The sequence below is a fragment of the Phaenicophaeus curvirostris genome, chromosome 9 (genome assembly GCF_032191515.1).
Source record: "Phaenicophaeus curvirostris isolate KB17595 chromosome 9, BPBGC_Pcur_1.0, whole genome shotgun sequence".
NCBI classification, from domain to species: Eukaryota; Metazoa; Chordata; class Aves; order Cuculiformes; family Cuculidae; genus Phaenicophaeus; species Phaenicophaeus curvirostris.
The window spans coordinates 2314-28498 of record NC_091400.1 but is presented as its reverse complement, the minus strand read 5'-3'; the positions used below and the strand labels follow the sequence as shown (position 1 = coordinate 28498).

At 47.6% G+C, this 26185-nt stretch overlaps 1 protein-coding gene across 1 annotated transcript; it reads left to right on the top strand.

The window, feature by feature from the left end:
* Positions 1 to 127: 127 nt before the first annotated feature.
* On the top strand, positions 128 to 26185 carry ARL3 (ARF like GTPase 3). The gene is made up of 6 exons (XM_069863182.1): positions 128 to 231; positions 9454 to 9597; positions 10706 to 10822; positions 15327 to 15377; positions 17315 to 17500; positions 25999 to 26185. The coding sequence occupies exons 1-6, from the start codon at positions 229 to 231 to the stop codon at positions 26044 to 26046; spliced, it is 549 nt and encodes a 182-aa protein (XP_069719283.1). The 5' UTR covers positions 128 to 228; the 3' UTR covers positions 26047 to 26185.

The window sequence follows — 26185 nt, the reverse complement described above, 5'->3', positions numbered from 1 at the left end:
GCACGCGCGGAGTGAGCGGGAGGGGCGGGCGGGGGGGGGGGGGTCACAGGCGGTGGGCGGGGCTTGGCGCGAGGGGCGGGGCCGGGCGGGGCGGTGGGCGGAACGTTTGGCGGGCGGAACGTTTGATGAGCGGGGGCTTCGCGCGCGCACGGCGGGAAGCGGTGGTGACGCCGTGCGTGGCGGCGCGTGTGACGCAGTTGCCCATGGTAACCCCGGGCCGCGCCGAGGATGGTGAGCGGGGCCGGGGGCGCCCGGGGGGGCCGCGGGGCGACGGGGCATGGGGATTCCCGCACCGGCTTCGCCGCAGGTGCCCTGGCGGGCCTGGGGTCACCGGGTCCGGGGAGCGCGGGGCCTGCGGCGCCGGGGCCTGGCAGGGCCGAGGCCGGGGGCGCCGCTGGGGCTGAGAGCGGCCCCCGGGGGGCAGGAGCGGCCCCCGGGGGGCAGGAGCCCAGCCCCGGGGTCTGGAGGCTGGGGGTGAGTCGGGTTGTGGCTTGAGGGTTCGGTGGGGTCCGTTTGTTGGGGGTTGGGGGGGTCCGCCTGGTGTCGATTGAGCCAAGGAGTGGAAGGCGTGAGGTGGGGCTGGACGCTGGAAAGCGGGGTGGGAGAGGTCCGCGTGGCCTGGGAAGGGAAGGAGCGATGGGGGAGCCTGGTGAGGATGGGGGAGAGCGTTCGGGCATTGACTGTGGGGCGTCTGGGCGCATCTATCGAATGGTTGGACTCGATGATCCAGTGGGTCTCTTCCAACCTGGTGATTCTATGATTCTGTGCCTCTGAAGGGACACTGGGCAATCCAGCCAGGGTGGGAGGCGCCGCCTGGGGGCTTGGGTCACGGCTACAGGAGTTGAGGGAGCTGTGGGAGACCTTGCTGAAGTGGAAGGGGCAGTTGCTGATAAACAGCTGTGGAAGGGGAGCTCAGTCATGGTAGAGAAAGCCTGGGTGAAGAGGTTGGGTGTTCAGAGATGGACAGTACCCAGGTGTGGTGCTCAGGGGCCAAAAGAAACTTGCCAGTTGGGTGGGATGCACAGTCTGGTGAGTCACTGGGAAAACCCAGTCAGTGTTGGTTGGCTGGGATAGTCAAGGATAGTTTGCTGGGATGTTGTGTGCTCTCAGGGCTTCTGCCAGTGGCCAGGAGGTGAGGAACAGTCTGAGCTGAAAAGAAGAGATAAGAATGCACTGTGAGAAGGGCTGGAAGGAGAGTTTTGATGCTGATGAAAGAAAGGGAGGACCCAGGGAGGAAAGAAGTGTTCATGGGGAAAAATAAATTGGATGAGAGGAAGGAATGTGAACAAAAGAGAGGAACTGGGATCTTGGGTGCTGTGAAGGGTCTGATTATAGTGGAGGACAACGCTGGGAGATGAGTGGAGTGAGAAGGCTGTAGTGCAGTCTGAATTGAGATTGGGGTAAGGTTAGATGGTGGACTGGAACGTTGGAAGCAACTTGGGTTTGGATGCCAGAGTAGTTGGGGTGGGACAAGTGGGACACTGGCATCGTTAAATGAGGACTGGGTGGAAGGGTCGGGCTCCCAGGTGAAGGCTGGTAAGAGAGCTGTGGCTGGCAGGGGAGCCGCTGCTGAGAATGCAGCGTGGGTAGAGAGCACAGCCAGGAGAAAACAGCCATGGGGAAAGAGCTTTCCCAAGATGAAGCCGTGTTTTGTGTAGGATCCTTCTGGACACAAGCTGGAGTCATGCAAGTGGGCAGCTTGGGAAGAGGTGTAAGCAAGAGCAGCAAAGGCAGCTGCTCATTGTCACTGGGTTAATTCTGGCTGCTTCCCCGCCTCCTGGGCCACAGAGAAAGAGATGGAGATAAGGTCTGTGAGATCTGCTCTGTTTTAGATCAGTTGATGATGGAGCATGTCACACCAGACACTGAAGCCATCACAGGATGAGCATCTGCTGTAAAGATGAGGGCAGATGCCTCCAGCAGTGCAGTGCTCTGTGGGGCACGCTTGGCCTGCAGCTGCTACTGTCCAAATCTGCTCTTCTGTCTCGTGATGTCCCGATAAGCCGGTGTGGTGTGGGATCTGGCTGCTGTTATCCGAGAGCTTTGTATGTGGAGAGGGTGGGCTGGGTGTTTTCCAGTGTTTGTGTTATTTGATACAACGTTTTACTGCCTCTTTGTCTATTTTCCATTTCTGGGAGTTGTTTTTTGGATTGCAGCCTCTGGGGCAGGGTGGGTGGTGCTCTGGGGTGCCTGGTGGGCCGCCTGGGCTGAGTGGAGGGCTGCCGGACTCTGTATTTACTCTAAATTGTCAATGTGCACTAAAACAGAATAACCCTTAGTGGCAGAAACTCTCAGAAATACCAGCAAATATATCCAAAGCAGCTCTGGCAGCCCTGGGTGTGGTTTAGCAGTCAGAACTGACCCAGGCAGCTTGATGTAACAGTTTCTTGCTTGTCATAGGAGCCCTGGTTGCTGCCCCTGAGCATGTTCGTGGGACGTCATGATTGCATTGGGAAGTGCTTAAACCCCCTTCAGCGACTGCTTGCTCCAGCTCCAGTGATAAGAGAGTTAGTGCTGAGGTTTAAATTATTTCAATGTTCATCCAAGTGAATAAGTACAGTGGGAAAGTGTCTCCTTCTGCAGAGCACACCAGCGTTTCTCACAGCTTTGGGGCAGGGTGGTGGAAGGCCGTAGGTGGAGCACGGAGGGAAAGGTGAGCTATAAAACCTCATGGCACGAGGGATGCGTAGCGCTGAAGTCTTTGGCACCGTTAAGCAGCGTCTGTGGTGGGCGCACAACAAGGGCGAAGGGAGGCTGCTACATGAAAGGATATACAGCTTTCCAAAATTTAGGAAATGCTGTGTGAAGCAGAGCTTGTGGCTTCCTCATCGCTGTAATAACAGTCTTTACTGAACGAGATGGTGTGTTTTGGATAGACAGCGGGGCCAGAGGATGGCCGGTGTTTTTCCAGAACTACTGCTTGAAGATGACATCATCGTGTTAAAACCAGGGTGGTCAAAACATGGCCCCATTTTACAGCTGAGGAAACTGAGTCATGGAACGTCTAGCTGACACTAGGCACATCTGGTGGAGAAAACTAAATATCAGCACACTAAGTGTGCAGTCGGGCACCTTCCTCCTGGTCTTGAGCTCACATTTCCAGTAAAACCATCATCTGTTGTTTGCTGTAGGTGTACCGGGTACCCAGAATTTTTCTTTTGTCCCTCGTTGCTTGGCAGTAAGGCTCTATTTAAAATCATCCCATTAAAGAAAAAAAGCTTTCAAGAGCTTTAATGGTGCCTTGCTGCTTTAGTTTCCCAGTACAGTTCCGGGTGATGGTTTTGTTTTATTTTACTGATTGCTGAGATGTTGAAATGAGAAACTACCTGCAGATAGGAGAGTATGCCTGCAGCTGGCCAGGACTTTTGAGTTCTGAAACTAGGCAAGGACTGCTGACATTGTGTGGTGCCAGGCATCGTCTCTTCTCTATGCAGGGCATAACGCTTCCTTCGAACTTGCTAAAACCAGAGGAGTTTGATTTTAATTACTAAAGGAGGGTTCATGCTGGTAGTGGCTGATACACTGAACCCAAAAGTGCTGTGTGACCTCTTTGACGAAAAACTGTTAGTCAGTTTGAGCTGGAAAAACTCTGTAGGTGACTCGACTCCATTAAATTTTGGATTTCAATGCAAGAGAGAAAGTCTGCATTGAATGACACCATATGGTGGAGACACACAGCAAGCAAATGATTTTTTGGGAGTTTTGCCAGAGTCAGAAGTATTGAATAAACTGTGCTCAATAGATTAATTTACTTCGGTTGTATTTTGAGAAAGACTGGGTGATTTTATGACCATTAGTGTCATTTGCAGTTCTGCAGCCGAAGATAAAGGTAATCAAACGTCATTCTTCAGGGCACCAGCTAATCAGTGCAGTTGTCAGGAAGGACTCCCCTCCTCCAGCTCCGTGTGTGCAGGATTGTACCCTGGATGACAAGTGTAGCCTCAAATATACCCTGCTGAAGGCTGAGTGTTTGGCTCAGCTAAGCCTCTCGTCCTTCCCCATCTTGGCTTCTCCCGCGTCACTTTCTGAAACCATCGTGTGCACTCTCGGTCTTTAACTTTTTAAAAACAGTGAACTGCTACTGTATTGCTTAGCTAAAAGTAGATGTGGGGCAGAGCTGCGGTAGGTGCCGTGCAGGCAGAGCACAGAGGTGTTTGCCGCGCCATGGAGGTGCCGTCTATCTGAGGTGAGAGATAACTGAGTGACATGAGTCAGGAGAGCCAAAGACAGGTTTGAACTTGGCACGTTTGCCACCCAGACCTCATCAAGGATTGTAGCTGTGGCAGAAAAGGAATTAGCTGGAGAATTGTGGGATGGTTTTAGGATACTTCGTGAAGTTTCTCCCACCGTCGTAGGAAAGGTGCTAAGGTTTGAGAACAGAGCTCAGCAGTGCTGGGGCTGGCATCGCGAGCCACAGGGAGGCAGGAGCCATCACCTCCACAGCAAACGTGCTTGTCTGTGAAGGACTTTGAGGGTAAAGACAAGTGCTTTGCGGTTGCAGCATGGGAAAGAGGGTGTCTGCGCAGGGGTGTTGAGATGGGGCAGGTGTGGTTGCAGCAGCCTGCTGAGGTGCTCAGCTTTGTGGCTGTATTGCATCTTGGTGAATTGATTTGATTCTAGCTATATATCCACATCTAGCAGATAAGCAATTGTTGGTGACCGAGGATGGTTTTATTTTAAATTCATTATCTGAGCTTTGTGGCTAATAATGTTAAACAAAATACATTTGCTTCTCTTTCCTAATAGGAATCAACTGTGCTCTGCGACAGCTTGTGGGCCGTGCTTTATCCGTGCCCTGTGTATCCAGCCCTTAGTGCAAGGGGAAATTGTTCTTCCATTGTGGCTTTATATTGCCGATCTGATACAATATTTAAACAGATTATTTCAATGCTCTGTTTGTCCCAAACCAATTTTTGCTTTGGCCTATAAAGTGAATCTTCCTTTCAGCGGCTTCTGTGGTACAGGATGTAGTTACATGCATCAACTAGTTCAAAAGACCCATATACAGCATGGATTTAAAGCTGAATAAACCCACAAACCCCTTAGCTAGGACTATAAATGTCACTGTATTTTTATATATGTCTGGGTTGTAGTTTTTTTGGTTTTTGTTTTTGTTTTTTTTTTATTTTAAGAGCATGGGATTACTGCATGTAGCTACAACTGAAAGTCCTTTGATAATTCAGTGGGTATTTTAAACTTAGCAATGATAAACTTTCATAAAACCACACATCCCTGTTTTCTGAAGGATGCTAATAAGATGGTAAGCTTTGCTTTTGTGCTTGGTATGTTTATGAGTGCTCTTGCCCGTTTAGTTGCATCTCTGAATTTAATGTCCCACTCTGATTTCATAGTAATTGTCGGGAGTCTTTATTTCTTTTTGTGTGTGCCTACTCACTGTCTGGAAAATGCAGTCTCCTCATCGCTGACCCCATCAGTCTGTCTCCTCATGGTGCTTGCAAAGAAAACCCTCTCCACCAAGGACAAAGATGTTTTTAAACAAGCTGATCTGATATAAAACATCGTTTGTTTAACCCAGAGGTGACCAAGAAGCGGTTGCTGGCTGACTGTGCCCAGCCTTGAGCAGCTGTGCATGGCTGCCCTTCTCAAAGGCTGCACGTGCTGCCACGCTGTGCTGTTCATTATCTGAACAGCATCTGCAGTTCCCTTCTCTGTTACAGATGCCGCAGTCTGCTTAGTTTTGTGCAAATGACACGCTGCCCTTATATTCCTGTGAGTGGTCTGTGCACGCAGCTAATGTCCCCGCTGTCCTGCGTGAGACCTGTCCTGCTCCTCACTCTGGAAACCGCAGTGAGCAAGCACCACTGGCCTGGCATCCAGAGCATCCTCTCTCCTCACTGCTCACTTCTGAGCGTCCTCTTTGTACCAAATTTTCCTGTTTCATGGCTTTCTGCCTGGCATCTCCCATCCATAACAAGGGGTTACTTTCTGATTCTCACCAGCCCAAGTTAGTTTCAGTGTTGTGTTTGTGAGTGTTTTTCCATCAGTGTGTGTGCAGCAAGGGTTGCTTGTCCCACATAGTGGGGTCGTGCAGCACGGAACTCAGCTGGGTTGTTTTTTCCAGTCTGCTAAGCTGTCAGGAACTGCTTTCTGTCTCCCTGGCCACTGTGCTCCTAAGACCTATGTGGAAAAAAAATGAAAATTTAGAAACACATCGGTGCGGCTTTCCTTAATCTTAAACCTTCACTAACTACGGGGAAAATTCTGGGTGCAAGTTTGAAATAATATTTGGAAAACAGCAACGATCTTAGTAACCAGTGTTGTTATTTGGCTCTTAAATTAAGTTGTATACACAGACCATGTAACCTATGCTGGCAGCTACTGAAATAAAGTCCACTTCTCTGTTGGCTTGCTTGTCTTCTAGCCTTTTAAATCAGCTTATTGTATACCTTAGAGAATACTTTTATTTCTATATATATCCTCTCTTCTATTGGCTACCCCAGATAATCCTGTGATCAGCTATGCAGCAGTGTCACTCGAGTAGAATATGGAACGATGCTGATGGTTTGCTAGTAGGCTGTCATACTAGTCCAGAAATAGCATCTGTCTACAATGGGAGAAGCTCTATTAACATTTACAACTGTTCTTCTTCCCGACCCCTGAGAATTGCTCCCTGGTAGATAAGCAATACTTTGTAATACATTTCTTTGCGCTCGGTATTTCAGAGTTGAGTTCTGAAACATAAAGGCTCCTAATCCTGATCTGCTCTGGGATGCACTGCTCCGCTCTTAGTAAGTGGTGCTGTGAATAGGATTAGCGTTTGAACAGCTGCTTTTTTTAACTGTGAGCAATAAACTAAAATAATAGGGTGTGATTTCAGGGCCTGCTGAAGGTGGCAGTAGCCTTTGGCTGGTGTGGACTGGCTTTGGGTCAGGCCCATAAGAACTGGAAATCCAGTGTTTCCCTAGAAAGGAGGGAGAATGTGTGAATTTTAGAGTTCCTGCTCCTGTGGGGCCTGTTCACACCGAGCTGAAATCCATTGGTTTACAAGCCAACAAACACAACCGTAAATTTGACTGCAGGTGAAAAGAAAATGTCTGTTGCTAGTCATGCAGTTATACTTGTGGTTTTAAATGATGTCAAGGGCACTTAGGACACACATGTAAACAAGTAAGTGCTAGAGGTATTTCTGTCACCCTTCCTCTTCTTTTCCCTCCAATGCGTGAAGTACAGACAGTCACGGGGGCAGAGCGTGGGTTGGGTACCTTGGCCTGGGAGCCGCGCTGTTGGGTTGGAAGGGCTCGCAGCGACCGGCTGCGCTGAAGACAGCCCTTCACGTTCATCTGCTGTGGGCACACGGGCAGAGCCAGCTGTGAGCATCTGGCCCTCGGGGCTCAGCACGTGATGTACAGGCACTTCCACTAAAAGGGGTTTGGGGATTTACTGTGCCTGCACGGTGTAGGCACGGCACCTGCTACCAAGCAGCCCCTGCTCCTGATTAACTGCTCTTGAGCAGGGCCTGGATTCCCAGTTTTTTACTAGCCTGTTTGTGAAACAGGTTATACCCTGAGCCTGCTTATTGGGCTGTAAGACTGCAGCTTTCCTGGTTCTTACGTGTGCTCGGAATGTCTGAACTTCAGCTTTCCACCATGCTTTTTAAAAGCACAGCAACAGTGGCAATCCAGCAACTTTCTACAGATACTTTCAAACCCAGTTTTACAGAGTTCCTTCTCTTTTTCCTCGTTTCTTACATATTGCTCATGTATTTTGAGCTGTCTGGTAATTAAATGGAAAACTGATAAATGCAGATTGAAAATGCTTAGAGGGGTGGATCAATATCACGTGCATTTGAATCTTGGTGTTTTCACCCTGTGTTATCGAAACTTTGCGACTTGTGTCCTTTCCGAAAGGCTCCCCATCTCAGAGGGATGCGCTGAGCAGCTGGAAGCGCTGCTTTCCAAGTGGCTGAGGTGGGGCTCTCCAGGAGTCAGCAGGAGGGCACTGCTACAGACGGGGGACGTGTTGTGGTGGTGAAAGTCATATGGCACCCTGCAGCTCTTTATTTCGAGGACAGGTTTCTGATTGCTGTGATCTGGAGGGGATCAGGAGCAACCTTCACGGGTCAAATAGTCCTTGGCTCCCAGCAGGAGTATTTAGAGGGTGTAGTTCCTCATAGCAACAAAACACTTCATGACACTTAACTGATTCACCCTTGCAGGTCGACAAGAAGCATCATCTCCATTTTGCACATGGGAAAACAAAAAAGCTTGAGAGACGGGCCCCGTGGGCCCAGGTTTGTGCTGGTATTTGAACTTTTTCTTGGTTCTGGGTCTTAGTGAGCTGAAGAGAAATGCCTCAACGTTGCCCTTCAGGACATGGGAACTGTGTTGGAGAGACCAAACAGGAGTCCTGAGGGCTCCAGAAAGGGCTGTAGGTGTATTCTTCTCCCGGATTTGCTCCGGCAAATGCGTTGGAAGTGCATCTGTGTCCTCAGGCCGTGTCTCCTCAGGTCTCAGTGTGGTGTGTGCTGCTCAGGCTCTGAGGAGCGGTCTCTGCCAAGCCAGGGGGTGCAGAGCAGCGTGGCAACATGTCCAAGGACACCCAGGCAGTCGTGGACTCCCAGCCTGCTCTGGTGCCCTCAGCTGCCCCCCAGTGGGGCTGGGTTGGGCAGGGAGAGGCAGGTGGAAGTGTGGTGATTTGCATCCCTTGGTTATGTGCCAGGAGCCAGAGTATTTCTCTAGGCAGTTTAGAGAGGTGCAGGTCTCTGAGCGGTGGCACTGACAAAAGCTTGGGTGTGCGGCTGTAGCGTGCGCAGTTGTAAATGAGCTGACCCGCATATTCTGTTTCCTAATCCTGAGTGATACTGTCAGCTCAGAGAGCTGAGCCTGGCTAATGACTGAAATCCACTGTGCTTTTCTTAGCGAGGATGTGTGGTGATCTGAGATAGTTGTTAAGTGCTACATCCTGAGAATCACAACTGCACGTGCCCCATGGGTCCAGCATGTTTTAGCCAGATAAACGGGGTTTGAGATGATAAGGGAGTTACTATGAAAAGAACTGATGTCAGGTACACAGTAACCTGCAGTTAACTAGGAGGGAGATTAAATTAATGGGGTTTTCCCTCTGATAAAGATAATGAAGAGCTTGCAAGGGCTTGGTTTGCAGCTCCTACACATGATATCCTTAGGCACTGTCTTCCTGGCACAGGAAACACCAGACAGCTGTGTGACAAGAGCAGTGAAGCCGGTGGTGCGCCCCACTGAGTGACATTTGTGCTGTCTGAGACCTCGTCGATACTCTCTGACATGAAGGAAAATTGGGGCAAGGGGGAGGAGCAGAAGAGGAAATGGGAATAGGGACTCCATGAAGGGATTCAAGGTGTCCTGGGATCTGCTGTCGTACAGAACCCATTTCGAGGGTTAGGAGGAAATGGCATTGTGGGGGCAGAGAGTTGGGGTGAGGAAATGACAGGTATGATCTCTCTTGCGGATTTAGGGTTTACTGTCGATCCTGCGTAAACTGAAAAGCACCCCAGACCAGGAGGTGAGGATCCTCCTCTTGGGACTGGATAATGCGGGCAAGACCACACTCCTCAAACAGCTGGCATCTGAGGACATCAGCCACATCACACCGACACAGGTGAGGAAGGCCTTTCTCTGCCCAAGGCAGATCTTGTAGTCCCACCTGCCTTTTTATACAAGGCAGAGTATTCCAGTAAAAAGGGACCAACTGGTTTGTGTATTTTCTGCATAAGAGGAGGCTCCCTGCAGGGGCCCAGGAGTGTCAGGCCAGATGTGTCGCGTAGTGTGAAAGTGGATGAGTGCTGTGGAATTCTGTGGAAGGCTTTTGGGTTGTGCTTGGGTTGCGTGGATGAGACTTTATTCCTTTTGTCCTTCCAAACAGGGGACGTGTAGGGACGCTGCAGCGTTGGGCAAGCCCCTGTCTCCTTGCATCTTTCACCAAGCCATCTCCAAGGGTCCTGCATATTCCAGCGCTCCCTTTCTGATGCCTCTGGTCCCCTTTTTTTGAGCCTCGGGGCTGGGAAGAGGGATGTCTCCCATCAGAAGCACTGCAGCATCGCTCCTGTGTTGACCAGAGGAGGTTGCTAGAGAGCTGTGGGAGACACTTCCCCCCACCCTGTAGCTGCGTCCCAAAGCTCCCACCCCTCACACCCCTATTCCAAGCTCCAGTCCCCTGGGTGGTGTGGCAGCACATTGCCAGTCCACGCCACATCCTGTTTTTCTACTTGAATGCCCTTTCAATTGGTGCTCTAATTGATGAAATGGACCCTTCAGACATGCAGCTGTTGCTCTTTTAAGCCCAGCATTAGCTGTGTCCTGTCGAATTGAGCTGAGACCTCTGGCTTCGTGTTAGCTGGGATTCTCTGCTCAGCTTTCACAAGCTCAGTCCTGCTGTTTTCTCCTTTCAGCACCCATGTTTTTTCCTCATCTGCAGCACTCCCACCTCTTCCTGCACCCGCCCTGCAGAGCCCTCCCGGGGCACTAGCTGCATGTTACGTCTCTCTGGCCGTGAGAGTGTCAACCCTTGACCTCAAATCCTGGCAAACTGCTGGCTTGGCTGCCGTGTTCACTTTTGCCATCAACTCTCCCACAGCTGATCCATCTTTGTGGCTGCCCAGCCCATCTCACTGCAGACGTGGGATATATAGGCTGTCAATGTCTGCCTATGAACGTGATCCAGCCATTCAGGTTTATGCTCCATGTGGCTTTGTTTCTGCTCTTTCCAGGGCTTTAACATCAAAAGTGTACAGTCTCAAGGCTTCAAGCTGAATGTATGGGACATAGGCGGACAGAGGAAGATCAGGCCATACTGGAGGAACTATTTTGAAAACACTGATATCCTTGTGAGTATTGGCTGCAGTTGAATGCTGTGTTCATGCAATGGCTTTCCAAGGTCTTGGCCAGAAATTCAGGAACAAGTAATGTAATGTCCCAGGCCTCAGCAACACCATCACCATTGTAACAGGAGTTATTCTGAGTGGAATGGCAAGATTGGTTGGGTGCAGTAAGAAAAATACAGTGATGTTTGGAGAAATCATTCAGTTGTATGTTTTTACTTTCACAGGACGGTGCTGGTTATAGCCAGTTCCTTTCCTGTCATCTCAATCTCCTTCAAATGAAAGAACATTAGTAACGTCTAGCTTGCCCATCTATAGCTCCTTTCACTGGAACTCTGGAGGCCTGTCCTGGGTGTAAATGACTTAAGCCTCACGTGTAGAGGTAGGTCAGTGTGGTGCCTTTATTTTGTAGCTGGGGAAACAGGCACACCAGAATTAAATGCTATGTCTGGCATCAGATAGAAAAGCTTCTGGCTGAGGGATGCAGAGTCACCCCTTGCCTTTTCCTTTGGTCCTTCAATGATAAGATTGTCTTTTAATGTTTTTGACATCCTAGCTGCAATCATCTTACAATTAGCGTCAGATGACTATAATTATATTTAAAAGGCAGGACCTTTTTGTTTCCATGCCGAAGCACGTTACCCTGTGATCCTCCAAGTGCTGTCCTGACTGTTTTCAAAGAGCATGTCTGACATGCAGCTGCGTGTGCCAGGGTGAAGGCTGGAGGCTCCAGACCTCTCCCCACTCCAAGCAGTGTTGCCTGTGGGAGTAGAGAAAAGGCTACTCTAAGCGAGGTCTGCAGGGCTTCTATGGGAAAGTGGGAAGCTCTCTCCAAAAGGTGCCCTTCCTCCGTTCTGTCACACACATATGCTCGCATACTGGGAGCTTCAGTGCACTTCCACAAAAGGATCAGTGCAACTAGGAACAAGACTCCTGCTCCAAGGCTTGTGTCAGGGTCCTGAAGGGTCTGGCTGCGCCTGCAGGTTTAGAAGGCATTGTCAAAATGAAGCTGTTACTTAAATGAGACTAATAAGCCTTAAGTAATCTCTCTTGGAGATCCCCCCTTTTCAGCCTTAGTTTGGAATCTGATGTTTGAGGGTAACCACCGTGGCATAATCCTGGTTGGTTGCTTTGGCAAAGAGTGATGGTGAGATATTCTCGGGGGAAGGTCTAGGTTTGAGAAACTGTTAGGGCACACTTTGTGTGCTTCTCTGTGGCCATCAAGAAGGCGGGCATGGCGTGGCTGTGAGGTGATTGTGTCCATTGAGCCCAAGCTCTGTGTCTGTGCGTGGTTGGCAGGCAGTAGGTGTGCAGATCAAAGTCTGCTCTGCAAAGCAGCAGCCAGAGGATCTTTGCCTGCTATGGCAGGTGCTCAGGCTGCAGAACCGCAGAACAGTATCTGGAAGACTCCACTGGCAAAGGCAAAAAGCTGCAGCAACCTGTGGGCTTCCTCCCTTCCCAGTGTGCGCTGCATGGGAGGTGCAGAAATAAAGATAAATTTGTAAGACTGAAGTTGATAACAGTAATTGTTTTCCCTGCCTTCCTCCCCACCCTAGTTAAAGCAATGTACAGAGAAAACCCTTCTCATATGAGTAAGAAAATGGGTAGGTAGAAGCAGAAGCAGAATCAGTTTGGGGGAAGCAGTGGTGTGAGTAATTGATGTGCACATGGACCTGAGCTGCCCTGCCTGCACTCCACGCTAACACCCAGTCCCATACTGGGAGCTGTTGGCATGTTAGTGCAGTGCTTTGCTACATCCATACATACCAAAACTGGGATCGAGTATGTGCTACTGACAGACTGTCTCTGTCTCTCTTTCTGCCAGCTCTTGTTCCCTGTTGTAGGTAGTAATGTTGCCCTCCGACAAAGCTGGTGCAGGTTGTGCCCATGTAGATTGACCCAACTTATCCCTCATGTTATTTCTTCATCCAGTCCCACCACTTGCAATTTCTGCCAAGCCCACTTACTCTGGGTTTTGTTTTGGCCCCTTGCTCAGAGGAGGCACCCAGCTTTACAGGAATTGCTTTTTCACACTTCAGTTCTCCAACGCGGTGTACGCAGTGGCTGTTCAAACTGGCGAGCTGTGCTGCTGAGCACCACAGCCAGAAACAGGCTCTTGTGTGGCCCTGGCTATAGAATGAAGATGGAGATGAGATGCGGTACAGCTCCCAGGACCCTCTGCTTCTGTCTTCTCCTAAACTGTATTGCACAAAGCAGAAAGGACCCTCTAAAGGGTACTAAAAAAGCAGGAAGTGATTGCAAATTCAAATCCACGCAGGTGCCTTTGAATGAGAGCTTGGTCTTGCATCACACACCTGTGATATTTGGAAGCCTAGCCCAGGCAAATAAGGTGTGGATATCTGGCTGATTGCATATTCAGACAGGCACCTGCAGCTATTTGGCACAGTGCTTTCTGGTTTGGAAGTAGGCACTCTGCACATACTTTACCTTCTCTGTGCTGTGCTTTTGCCCCAAGCACTGTTGTCTCCAGTACTCATCTTGCAAAATAGCTCCTTATTGTGGAACGGTGCTGGTTGGGGCTCTTCCTTGCCAGTTACAGAAGCACCGTAGTATGGGAGGTGCTGCCCTTCAACGGAGAAGTAGCGCTTGACTATTGCATTCCTGTGTTGCTGAGCTTCCCCTGAGATGTCTCGAAGGAGAACAGATGACAGTCAAGTTTCACCCCAGAGCACAAGTGTCAGCTCTGCAGCTTCTTCCTTTCTTTTGGTCCGTGTTTTCTACCCCAGATGGGATGCACGGGGTGGATGCTTGGGAGGGGCAGAGAGGATAGGATGGGTGTAGCTGATACAGTATTGGTGCACGTGCTTGGGTTCACATTGCAGGGAGAGGCTGTGTGTGCTGTGCCCACAGGCCTTTCCCCATCACGTGGCACCAAGCGCGTGTGCTGCTGACGCATCCCCACACAGCTGTGTCTAGCCCTGCCACGTGTCCCCCAGCCTCTGTCAGCGTGCATCAGCCTGGCCCCGGGAGGGCCACAGACCCCAGGTGATCCGCAGAGTGGTCTGTGAGGTTGCTGGGTTACCTCCTTAGGTCTGACATACAGATTCTCCTGCTGCATGTTTGGTCCTGTTTCAAACAACTCTTGTGCTGCTCATCAAGGGGGTGCCAGTTTAGTAGATATTGCTGCTAGAGATCTTCCCTCCCCCTACTATTTGGTCAAAATTATCCTGGAAGCATGGAGTGTTGTGCCGAGACTGCCTGCAAGGATGCCATTTATCTTGATGGCGGGGTGCTGTGCTCATCTATTCTCTGAAAACCAGGCTGACACTTGCTCCCTGTAAGCCACCAAAGAGCATGCAGATGATATGCTAGCAGCTTCAATCACCACTGATGGGGAATGGCAGGGACTGGAAGCAAAATACTCAGTGTTTGTCACCAGTCCTGTCCCTGTCTGCTGTCCCAGCATCCATCTTCAAAAACCTTCCCATACCAAGTAATGAAAAAGGGATGCCAGGCTATTCTTGCCTGAGTGTTACTACTGCGGGTCCCTGTTTCTTTAGATGTACCTGTGGACTCTGAACTACTACAGCATTGCTAGAGAGAAGGAGGGTGGCTGGGCTTACTAGTTACATATTCATGGATACCTTTGAGGAACCTTTTAGCCAGTACAGACCTAGAATTGCCTTCACTGAGAAGGCTCGTTTGCATTTACAGAAAGAAATCAGCATGTGCCTTGCTGCTTGGAGAGGGTGTAGATCCCCACCCAAGGCAGAGAGCCTGCAGGCTGGGGAATCTACTCTTTTCCACACCAGGGGAGAGGTTCCTGACCTCTTTGTGGACCATGAGATGTGGTGCCCAGCCCTGAGAGGGCTGTAGGACTCTGCTGTCAGTCTATGTGAGCCGCCGCTCCTTGTCTTCTCAATCATCCTGGTGGGCAAGCTGGCAACTGAAGATAGAGTCTCGCAAGCTAGATCCAGCGCTCCTCCCCAACCACTTGCTCCAGCAGGTTGCAGTAGGATCTGTTGGAGGGGAACTCAATGTTCCCAACACATTCATCTGTCCTCTGAGTGCCATTGCCTGCCTTGGCAGCTTAATGAGGAGGTGATGCGTCCTGCTAGAGAGCAGCATGGCATGGTCACGCCAGTGCGGTGCTCGTACGCAGTTACTAGGGTGAAAGACCATGTCTGACTCCCTATGGTTTGCCCTCCTATGCTCAGCTTCACCTTGTAAGCCTGTCATTTGAAAAGATGCCAGGCAGTCTCCTGTTCTCTTCGGATAATGGATACTGTGGAGGTGGTGAAAGCATCCCTGGTACTGCCCCTATTCCTTTCTGATCCTACCCACGTGGACATCCCCACCCCCCATCTGTAAAAGAGGTGGTTCCTCTCCTTTCAGAACGTCATGAAGTTTTGTCAACATTTGCTGTAAATAATAGTGAGGATCTTTGTGCCCAAAAGCATAATAATTAGGCTCAGCTCACTTATGCATGTGATAACTGTGGAAGAGTGTCTTCTGGGAAGAGTAACTCTTCCTCTAATTTCTTTTTTAGATCTATGTCATTGACAGTGCAGATAGGAAGAGGTTTGAAGAAACGGGTCAGGTAAGTTACTTATGCCCAGCTTCCTTTGAAGTAACTCAATGCTTCTGAGTGCCCCTTGCTCACAAAAGTTAGGAAGATTATTTTTTTGTTTATGAGGGAAATTTACATTTCAAGAGAGAGACTTGCCTTTCAACATCAATGCAGATTATTTTGGTAGATGTGAAACAAGGAAAATAGGTAGCCTCATTCAGTTTAAATAGAACGGTTTTCATTAAAGTTATACAAGAATAGCAAGTGGATCCCAATACTGAACACAGAAATTTCTCCAAGTCCTTTAAACCTTGCCAAACCAAGACCCTGGGGAACCCTGTTTTCTTATTTACAAAGTTGAAATGGAAATCATATTGACTTGATTGTCTTTTGGATGTAATTGAAAAAAAAAAAACCTAAGAACTTTGTAACTAGGCCAGAAAGTAAGATTTCTGTTTTGCAAAGTTTTGATGTTCTGTAGCATTTTGTGTTTTAGGATGGAACAAAAACAGCACTTTAGAACTTTCATTTATAAAATTCAGAAAATGACAGTGTCCCAGAATAACCAGCAACCAATTTACCCACCAGAAATGGGGGGGTTATTTTAAAGCCCTCTGTTCTGCCCGATTTGAAAGAGGCATTTGATCTTCCACCTCTCAAGGATCAGGGACACACCCTAACAGCGGAACTGTTGGTTGTTCTAGGGGTGGGAGAAACCTTTCCCTTCTTGGAGCTAATTAATTTTATATCAGTAATCAAATATTCATTGGGCAAAAGAGAGGGAGAGGAAGCAGAAGCTTAGAGCACTTGCCCGAGTTAGGCAGAGTCAGCCTTTCCCCAAACACTTTTAGTTTCCATAGATCAGCTGTGTCAGATGGAAGACGTATTTTGTTGAAACGTTTCCAGGCAACTCTGTTTATAACTCCGTTCTCTTGTCCTGTTTTCCAACCAAAAATTGCTTTTGGGGAGATGGCATCAGATTTCTGCTGCAGTTTAGCATCTCCCTGACTGCATTCATTTAATCGAAAGGTTTCTAACCAGTGGATGAAGGATGTTAGGATAGTATCCTAGAGCATGAGACCTTCCCAGTTAAATAAGGAACCCATGACAATCTCATGTATTCATCTCTCTGCAATGCCAGCAGTCCCTACAGGTTCAAGTTCTGCTGAGTTTGTCATATGTTCACATAGGGAAGTGACTTGAGACTGCGGGCTTGTTTCACAGGAGGCCATTGCACAACCCTAGACATGAAGTATTTCAAGCAGCGTTGATCCACTGCAGATTCAGATTTGAGCTATAAAAGAATCCGAGTCTCCCAGTTTTGAATGAACAAACTGATTTCTCAAGATGCCACCCAATGTGTGCTGTGCATATGGAGCCAAATTCCAGCTAGTAAAGCTAATCTAGCTTGGCTTCAGCTAGCCAGTGCCTTCAAAAGCACTTTCTTTAGGGACTTTCTTTCCATTTCTGGGTGGAAAGAAAAAGTCCTCTCCCACTCACATTGCAGTGTATAAAATTTGGGAAAAAAACCCTGAAACACATCATTAGCAAAGATATCAGGGCTGGTGTCAGCGGCTGCTCAGGTACAAATGCCAGTCAGGCAATAACTTAAGACAGATTCCTCGTACTGCCAATTTACATGTTTTTTGCTGTTTCATCAATTTTGGTCTCCTGGGAGCAGGGACTGGTAAAACACAGAGTTGTAGCCTTTAAGGCAACTGCTAATTTCAGACCAAGATGAAGATTTTTGTAACCTGTAATTGGAAGAAATAGCTTTTGAACCTTGGGCAGAGATGATTGTATACATTTTTGCTCTCTTATTATAAGATCTAGGTTTTGCTGGAACACACTATTCCAGCATTTGCCCTAAATATATTTCTAATTAGAGACAACCACTGGTGGTTGAAGGTTTTTTTCCCTTCTCTCTCTGTCTTCCCCCCCACCCCACTCCCTTGTAAATGATATAGGAGCTGGCTGAGCTTTTGGATGAAGAAAAGCTTAGTGGAGTCCCTGTGCTCATATTCGCTAACAAGCAGGATTTGCTGACGGCTGCCCCTGCTTCAGAGATTGCCGAGGGACTGAACCTACACACGATCCGCGACAGAGTCTGGCAGATCCAGTCTTGTTCAGCTCTTTCAGGAGAGGGAGTACAGGTGAGGCTCTGGAGAAGGCTGCTTGTGCCACCTGTAAGAGGCTGCTCATCTGCAGGGTGGGGCTGGACTGGCTGCCTTGCAAAGGAGGGTCAGCACAGCCAAACCCTTGCAGCGCAGAACAGGGTGGGTGTGTGTCTCATCACCTGTGCAAAGGGAGGGGGGAGCTGTGGGCCCTGGGGATCTGTCCATCCTTGGGAAAGTGGAGAGCAATCGCTTCCACACCCAGGACCCTTTGACTGGGCCAAATGAAGACATTGATTGATTTTAAAGAAACTGCTGTCAGGTTAATAATTTCCACAAAACAAATAATCTTTTACTATTAACCCCTTTGACTGTTACAAGTGTGCACTTCAGAAATCCGATTTACCTTCACTACTAATGTCATTTGACGTTTTGCTGAATCTAGGCGCCAGAGAGAAAGCGATAAATTTTTCTGATCCAAAGAAACTTAAGAGTTGCACACGTGGAAAAAAACACTTTTAATGGTGGCATGTGGGGCTGCAAAAACGAGAGGGCTGAGCTGTGTTCCTGTGCTGAACTGTAATAGCTGTGTCTTGGGCCCCTGTGCTGTAGCCAGTTCCTGCAGCATAGTAGCTCTTTGTAATGTAAATGGGACCTGGGTTTGTTTATTTCACTCTTAGGCCTTCCTGAATTAATGAAATATTTGCAGTGCTTGCAATGAGAGGTCAGGAGTGCTCCCTTCACTGATATTTAAAGAAACAGAATGCTGAAGACATTTGTCTTCATTGCAGATTCAGTAAAACCTTATTTGCAGATGCTACAGAGCTGTTCAAGATAGTCAGATCTCAAGCTGAGTATGAAGAGTTGCGGAAGCAATACCCGCATTACTGAGTGGGCAGTAAAATGGCAGATGAATTCAGTGTTGACAAGTGCAAAATAATGCACATAAGGAACAACAGTCCTAACTATACACATACGACAGTGGACTCAAAATTAGCTGCCATAGCTCAGAAGCAGATCATTGGGAACAGCAGCTTAGTGCTCATCAGAGGCCAGAGAGGAAAATCAAATGCTTGAGAATCATCACAAAGCAAACAAGAAACATTATAAACCCCATTTCTTTTGTGGCAGGATAGAGGCATGATGGGCCCATACCTTGAACATAACATTAATTTCTATCTTTGCCCCATATATGAAGATTTTACTAGTAGTAGAATCATAGAGTCTAACAAAAAAATTAGGTTGAAGGATCTTGAGGAGATCTTTAGAACAACATCATGTTTAAAGCAGGGGTAACTATGAGGTCTAAAGGAGGTTCCTGAGTGCCCTGTCCAATCGAGTTGTAAATATATCCAGGCATGGAGATTCTATGGCTTCTCTCAGTAACCTCTTCTAGTGCTTAACTACCTTCATCAGAAAAAACACTGTCAATAAATCTCTCCTAATTCTGAGCAGATATAAGAATTCTCTGTCCAGAGTGATCAGCAGCACAATGTGGCATTCGTGCACGGTGATGATAAATAGATAGGGACTTGCAGCTTGGATGAGAGAGGACAGAGAGTGAGAACATCTTCAGGATTTATAAAATAAGCTATAAAAATGTCAGATAGGCTATATGCTATTTTACATGTTGCTAGGGGAAGAATATTCCTAATGAAATAATCAGACAACAGGTTAAAAGAAATGAAGTGCTTCTTTGCGAGTTGCATAATTAAATTGTGGATCTCATTGACACAGCATGTTGTAGAGACCAAGGGTATGAATCGTTTCAGAAAGTACTAAGTGACTTACTGAAGAAGAGATCTACAGGCAATAACTGACCACTAAGATGTGGAGGCAGCTTTTGCATGAGGAAGAGTTTGGGCTGTGGACTGAGAGGGAAGGACAGAGCAAGAGAGATCCTGTTCCTACATGTTCTTTTCTTTGGCATCCAGAAAGGGGATGCTGGCCTGGATGAACTATTGGTCTGACCCAGTACAGCACTTCTTCTGATTTAAAATTCTTAACCTGATGTTTAGACTTAAATGTAGTAGATGGTGTCCTCCAAAGCGCCTTTAATTAGTTAGCTAAGATATACATTCAGCTGTGTTGCAGCCAATCTTGTGAAAGGCTTCTACTCTAATCATTATTTTGAAGTAGTGGTAGTAGAGGGAAATGCCTTCCCCAATGGCACCGTATATTCAAGTCCAAAGAAACATGATGAAGAAAGTGAGGCTGCAGTTAAGAGGGCTGCAGACAGGCACAGGTCACCTTTTTTCTCTCCTCCTGTTATGGAAGTCCCAGTTAGCATTCCTGCTGCAACGGGGCAGTAAAATGGCAGATAAAATTCAGGGACGCGTGTTGGAAGTGGAAGAACTACATGATAGAAAGTGGCACTTTCTGTTCATGTGTTTTGAAAAATGCCTTCTTCTCAAGCTGATCTGTGGGCTCTGTGGAGTGGCCTCAACACTTCACTGATAGCACCTTCTACTGTGCCTTCTTGAAGTGCAGTGCATCCCTATACATTCAACAGAATAAAATACGCGGCCCAACACCCTCTATCAGGGAAATGAAATCTGCTTCTGAATCTGCTTCCACAAAGCAGCAGACATGAGCTAAATAAAAGTATTTGCAGGCCTATATATTTTGTTCATCGTGCTTATCTAGACAAATTAATTTAGATGCAAGCCAGATAATGTCCTGCTTTGTTGACCGCAGTCTCATTGCCCTAAATACTGCAGCTTGTTCCATAAATTATTATTGCAGGAAGGTCAGAGAAGTCACAAACTCTCTACAGCTTATAGAAAAAGAGCCCCTCCATTTCTCTTCTGCCATAACTCCAGCCCTGTCAAATCAGACAGCAAGAACGCCAAGCTCTCCCTTTCCTTGGAAATTTAGAGGATAAAATGGTTTGGGAGATAGCTTTTAAACTGAAGGGTTTTGGCTGCAGCTAGATCAGACCAGGAAGAAACAGCATCTTCAGTCCTGGGACTCTAAGGAGGAGAGGTCAATATGCTCAAAATTTAGGAGACTCAAAGAAAAGCCTGTTTAGAGTGCTATTAAGAAAGATAGTTTTGAGGATCGTTATACACAGTATCTGTACCAGTGGCTCAGAAAGGGAGCTTTCTGCATGGTTAAATCTCAAGTCACTGCTCTAAGGAGTTCTTTGAGAAATGACAATGAGTGACAGCAAAATAAATGAAGACACGGAAGCATCAGGTATTCAGAATGAAAGCCAGGGAGCGAGCACGCTAACCATCGCTGCTGATGGAATATATTAGCCAGAGTAAAATCGGAGACATCACTAACGGATTTTGCAAGGAAGAGTGGTGGCATATCTAGAACTGAGCACACGCAGGAACAGAGTTCATAGGGGAAGATTTTTGTGATAGCTTGAAGGAAGAGCAATGAGCAAAGATAAATAATGCCAATATGTGAAGGAGAAATAGTTTGAAGGTCATATAATTAGTTTAGCTGCTAGCACCATGGTGTATAGAATTGGGTAGTTAAGACTGGGGATTTCAAGGTTAATGAGATTAGATTATGGTTAATAGAATGATATAAATTTAGAGATTTTAACTATTACTTGAAATGGGTTATTTAATAAAAGTGTTAATTAAGGAGGGAATCCATATTGTCATCTTGTCTTTTAAAATTATCCAGTGGGGACTCTGGAAAAGGGGCCCAGCCACGTCCTGGGCAGGCTCAGAAGAGAGGTGACTGGGTTAATAGGAAACCCCATGAAGTGTCCTCAGGAAGCCAGCTGGTAGCCCCTGTTATGCCAGTTGAAGACTTCATTACCTCCTGCCTGTAACCCTGGGCAGCGCTTGTCTTGTTAATCAGACAGACGTCATCGTGCTATTGAGGAAGGAGGCTTCTTCAGGCAAAATGTCTGCTTGGATTTTGTCCTTTATTTCTCGTTAAGAAAGCAGGAAAGCCTTTTCTCTCTCTGCCTTTGGGGCAGAGCCCTGCACCAGTTTACACGGAGACCCTTGCACAGGGTACAGCAAGCGAGGGAAGTGATTGCCCAAGTCAACAGAGAAACATAAGGGAACTCTTGCCTCAACTGGTGCCACACAGGCTCTCTTGGGGTTGTGTTTTGTGGCTGGATCTCCAATTGTAATCCTTGATTTGCAAAGGCAATGTACTAAAAGCTATTCCACCCTGGCCAGGCAGGGCAAGGTGAAAGAAGGCACCTCTTGCTGGAGGTGGTATTTAGGGGCCAGGGTGATGTACTAAACATGATTCAAGGCTTTGGACCAGTCTGTGCTCTGCAGCTTGTTTCTTGTTTGAAGCAAGAGTCTGCGATGAAGGCAGCAGGAGCTGAGCCTGCCCTAAGGAGTGGTCCCCTAGAAGGATGCTGCAGTGTATTGTGTCCAGAGTCTCCCAAGCATAATGGACCCCTGGAGACCATTAAAAGCCGGTGGAACTGAGAGTAGCTACTAAGCTTCTCTAATTTATGGCAGTGCTGGTCTGGCCCAAAGAACTGTAGGAAGGGCTGAGCTGCCTTCTCCTCCTTGGCTGTTTCAGCCCAGTTGAGAATGGGTCCCAAGACTGAAGTTTCACTGATGCTGTGATTCAGCGCTTCAGTAAGTGCAAGATTCTGAACAGGACCCCCTGGCAATGCTCTATCCTCAGAGCTCGGTTTTGGCTTAAAGACAGACTAGGGCAGGCTGGATGGGGATCTTCCACATCCTGACAAGGTTCTGGGGCTACTTGTAAATGTGGTTTAAAGCCAATTTGATGACTGCAGCTCTCCTGGGTGTTTGTGGAGGAATAGCAACCATGTTTCCAGATTACAGGGTAAAGTCTTGTGATTTTTAAGCAGGGTAAGGAGGGAGTCTGCAGCACTGCATCAGGGATACAAGGTCTCAGAGGACAAAAGAAAAGCTTGCACCCAGGCAAAAAACAGTGGATAATGTTCTTGCGGGAGCCTGTAAAAGCCAGCCTGTATGATGACTGGAGGTGCAAAGAAATGATAGATAATGAAGGCACAGTCCTGGCTGTGCAGAGGGAGAAGAAAGTAACAGTTAAAATAACGCGTACCGAAAATGCTAGAGATGGAGAATTTTGCACTTGCCTGACCCAATTTGTTATGGCAGACAGAGGATTACATGAAAGGATTAAGCTTTGCTGTCCTTAAGGTCACATTAGGGGTCACAAGTTTGTGGCCTTGCCTGATCCCTGGCTTGCAGGGGACCAGAAATTGGGAGGCTTTTTATGGGGTGGAAAGGACTTGTTCACTGTGTTTGAAGTCAGATTACTTCACTGCCTTAGCTGCAAAGCTGATAATGCAGAGAATAAGCAAGCAGTGGGCTAACCTTAAGGAGGACTTTTTATTTCTCTCAGCGAAGGCTCTACCAGTGCTTTCCCTACGGGCACTGGAGTATAACTCCCTTGACACAATAGCAGATGTGACTGCAGCAAGGCAGGGTTGTGCCGAGCAGCATTTCTCTGCAAGGAGCATTATCCTCTTCCCTGGAGTTCTCTCTCTTTGCTTTGGTAAAGTTTACTAGCTGCTTGTTAAGGAGCTAAGAGAAGCAAAGCTGAAAGATCTGAAATCTTTCCCTAAGTTTTCACAGGGTTGACTTGAGGCTGGAATACTAATACTGTATCTGTCTCCATCCTCTGAGTACCTGCCAACGTCTCCGTGTCTCAACAAAGCAGTGCAAGGACATCTATCAGAATCTGAATGTTACTGTAGGGATTGTACTTTCTGCACAAAGCCATCTTTTAAGCATGCAGATATAGGGACGGAGTGTGTAGGGACAAAGGACGACAACAGTTGACTCCTTGTGGACTTCACTCTTTTAAGCATCATTTCCTCCTTCCTGTGTGCCTTCCCCACAGCAGCTCTTTGTGTTCGTAGCAGCTTCCCTGGATTTCTTTATCTTATCAGCCCTCTGTCTTGCTTCAAACCTTAGACAGAAAACCTGCGAATGTACTTTTTAGTTTCTTTTGCTTTCCATTGTGTTTGCTATTCCGCAAAGCATTTGAGGACACTGCAGAACATATGCTCCCCCCAGCAAAGTTGCAGCAGAAGCTGTGGACGTCACTGCCGTGTGGCTGAAGATGAGGAGGGTGTCTCACACATACCTCTTTGATACAACACGCGCAGAGCTGAGCGTGTTCATTTTCTCTTGATCACTCCTAGGCAGGGAGATATTTAGAATTAAATCTGCTATTTCCTGTCAATTAACTCATGCCAGAAGAGAGTTTTTTAAATCTATTCCTGCTTTAAAAGTTCACTGACCTACTTATGTATTTCAAGCCTGTTTGGATTTCACCTTTCCTCTTGCATTTTTGCTATGTCATTCTTTTGCCCTCGTTATATGCTTGATGCAGCCAGGCTCCCAGCCGCGGTAAATCCCATCATAAACTCCGCTTTATGACCCTCGCCCGCACTGGTGCTGAAACAGTCTGTCTTTCCCCTTCCCGAGCTCCCGAATGGCAGCAGGCAGAGTTTTAATCACTGTGAATTCAGGTTGTGGTCAGATTAGGTAGAAGATAGGATGCGTGTTTGTTGTTTTGCAGTGATGTATTGTTTCTGGGATTACTGTGCTGAATAGCAGAGGGCGTCAGCTGATATTTATTACTTTAAGCTGTCTCAGCTGTTCTGGTTCAGCAAATAAACCTACATTCAAAATGAATGAGGAGCTCTGCTTGCCTTGTATGCCATGATGTGTGCAAATGTGATTATTGCTTCTGAGGCAGGGGAAGCTGAAATCATTGTGGGAGCATTTTTATTTATTTATTTATTTTGACTCTTTGCAGACAATCATGCAGATTTCTAGGGCAGACAGTCAAGCCAAAAGCTTGACACCTCTCTTCCTAGCCCCATTGTTAAGCCCTGGCATTCCTCATGCTGGGAATGCCTGCTCCCTCTCTCTCTAAAGTGATAAGCTTTAAACCACTGCTATTGATTGCTTAAGGCATTACATGTTTTACACCTAGGTTATCAGTGTTATTGAAAGGGGAAGACACAAAGCTACCGGGCCTTAAAGTGAATCTACCTCTCGTCTTTTCCCATTTGCTGTGAGGATTTTAGACAATTTGTTTTACACTGTTCTCTGCTGTGGAGATAAATAAATGAAACTAGAGACATCAGCCCTCCCCAAGGTTAGAGTTAGAAGTGTTACTAGCGGAGGGCCTCGTGTGCACCCCAGCGCAAGCTGGGCTCACTTATTCTTTATTTAACGCAGCAACAAGGGCCGATTTCAAAAGTTGCTGCTCCCCTTCAGATAAGAAGTGTCACATAGTGCAGCTATCAAGGTGAATTGGTATTTTCAAGTGAGAACCTCTCTGCTTCTGATTAAGCCCTGAGGACTCTCTCTCTTCTCTCTTAACTCTTTAGCTCCCCTCTGGCATCGGCCACTTTTGTGGCCGAGGGGCGTTGTGGGGGCATGGCTGTGGGTCTCTGCTCACCCCAAGGGCCTTCCCTGCTGCTCTGGGGCAGTTGAGTTGTTGGCAATGCTGCTACCATAGGGCTAGCAGCCATGCCAGCCCCAAGGCCCCGATCTTTGTGAGGGTCTGACTGTCGTTTTAGTGATCAAAAAATGACAACTGAACTTAATACAGTGAAATCTGCCCCCTCAGAACTCTAAGGACATTAGCCAAATTTCCATGCACGAAGATGTGCTGCTCACCTCTCCTCCCCAAAACTCTACCTGTCCCCTTTCTGTCCAGAGCCTCCCTCTCAGCAGAGATAATTTCATAGTGAGTGTAGAGGTAATGGATTTGACGGGACACAGCTGTGAGGACACAGTGCACCTTTCGCTCCGTTATGCACGTTTCCTAACAGATGAGTGACAGGGAAAGATAAAGTGTTGCTTTGCCCTTCAGTGGCGTATCCCATCCTGGGGTCTCAGCAATAAAATCACAGATTGGGTATAGACAGCAGAAGTGTTACCATCCTGCTCACAGTGGTCAGAATAGTCCTGTACGTGTTTTTTCTGGAGATACCCTCAAGAGCCTATCACGCTTTTAAGAAGTGACCACATCACTTCCCTCTGAACCCCCGTGGGACCCTTCATGGACTAGTTTCTGTGGGGGCCTCCAAGGAACAGGGAGCAGAGTCCAGATCCAGTTATTGCGGTGGCTTTTGTGGATCTGGATTTCAAGGCTTGCAGCTGAGCAGAGAATTAGAGCCATATTCTTAATAGGGAGCTGACTGTATAGCAAACAGCCCCCTAAAATCCACAGTCTCAAAGATAGGACGACTTGCCTGAGATTACACAAGTCATCTCTAGCTGAACCTGGAACTGAGCCTTCATCTGCCACTGACCTACCTTGACTGCAAAGTGATCCTTCCTCGAAGGACCTACACATAGCAACGTGATGAGACAATGATACTTTTTATGGTCAGATGAAAGATTTAATAATCTCTGTGTGACAACATCTACCGAGCAGTGAAGCACTTGTTTTTTTACCCTCGGTGCAGAGGGCAGGCGGGGGGTGGATGAGGAGGCAGAACACCGTGCTTGCAGAACGGTGCTTGGGTGAGACTGGGGGATTCCTTTTCCCTTCCCGTGACTAACATTACCTTTCTCTGTCTGAAGGACGGCATGAACTGGGTGTGCAAAAATGTCAATGCTAAGAAGAAATAAAGCGTTCTGAGCTGCATGGAAATGGAGGAGCGGTGGGAGCAGAATTCTAGCCTGAAAACACTAATTTGCTGCTTTCTGACCAAATGTTTTTCCATCTGTGCACAGCTACAGCTGTTAAAAGAAAAAAAAAAAAAAGAGA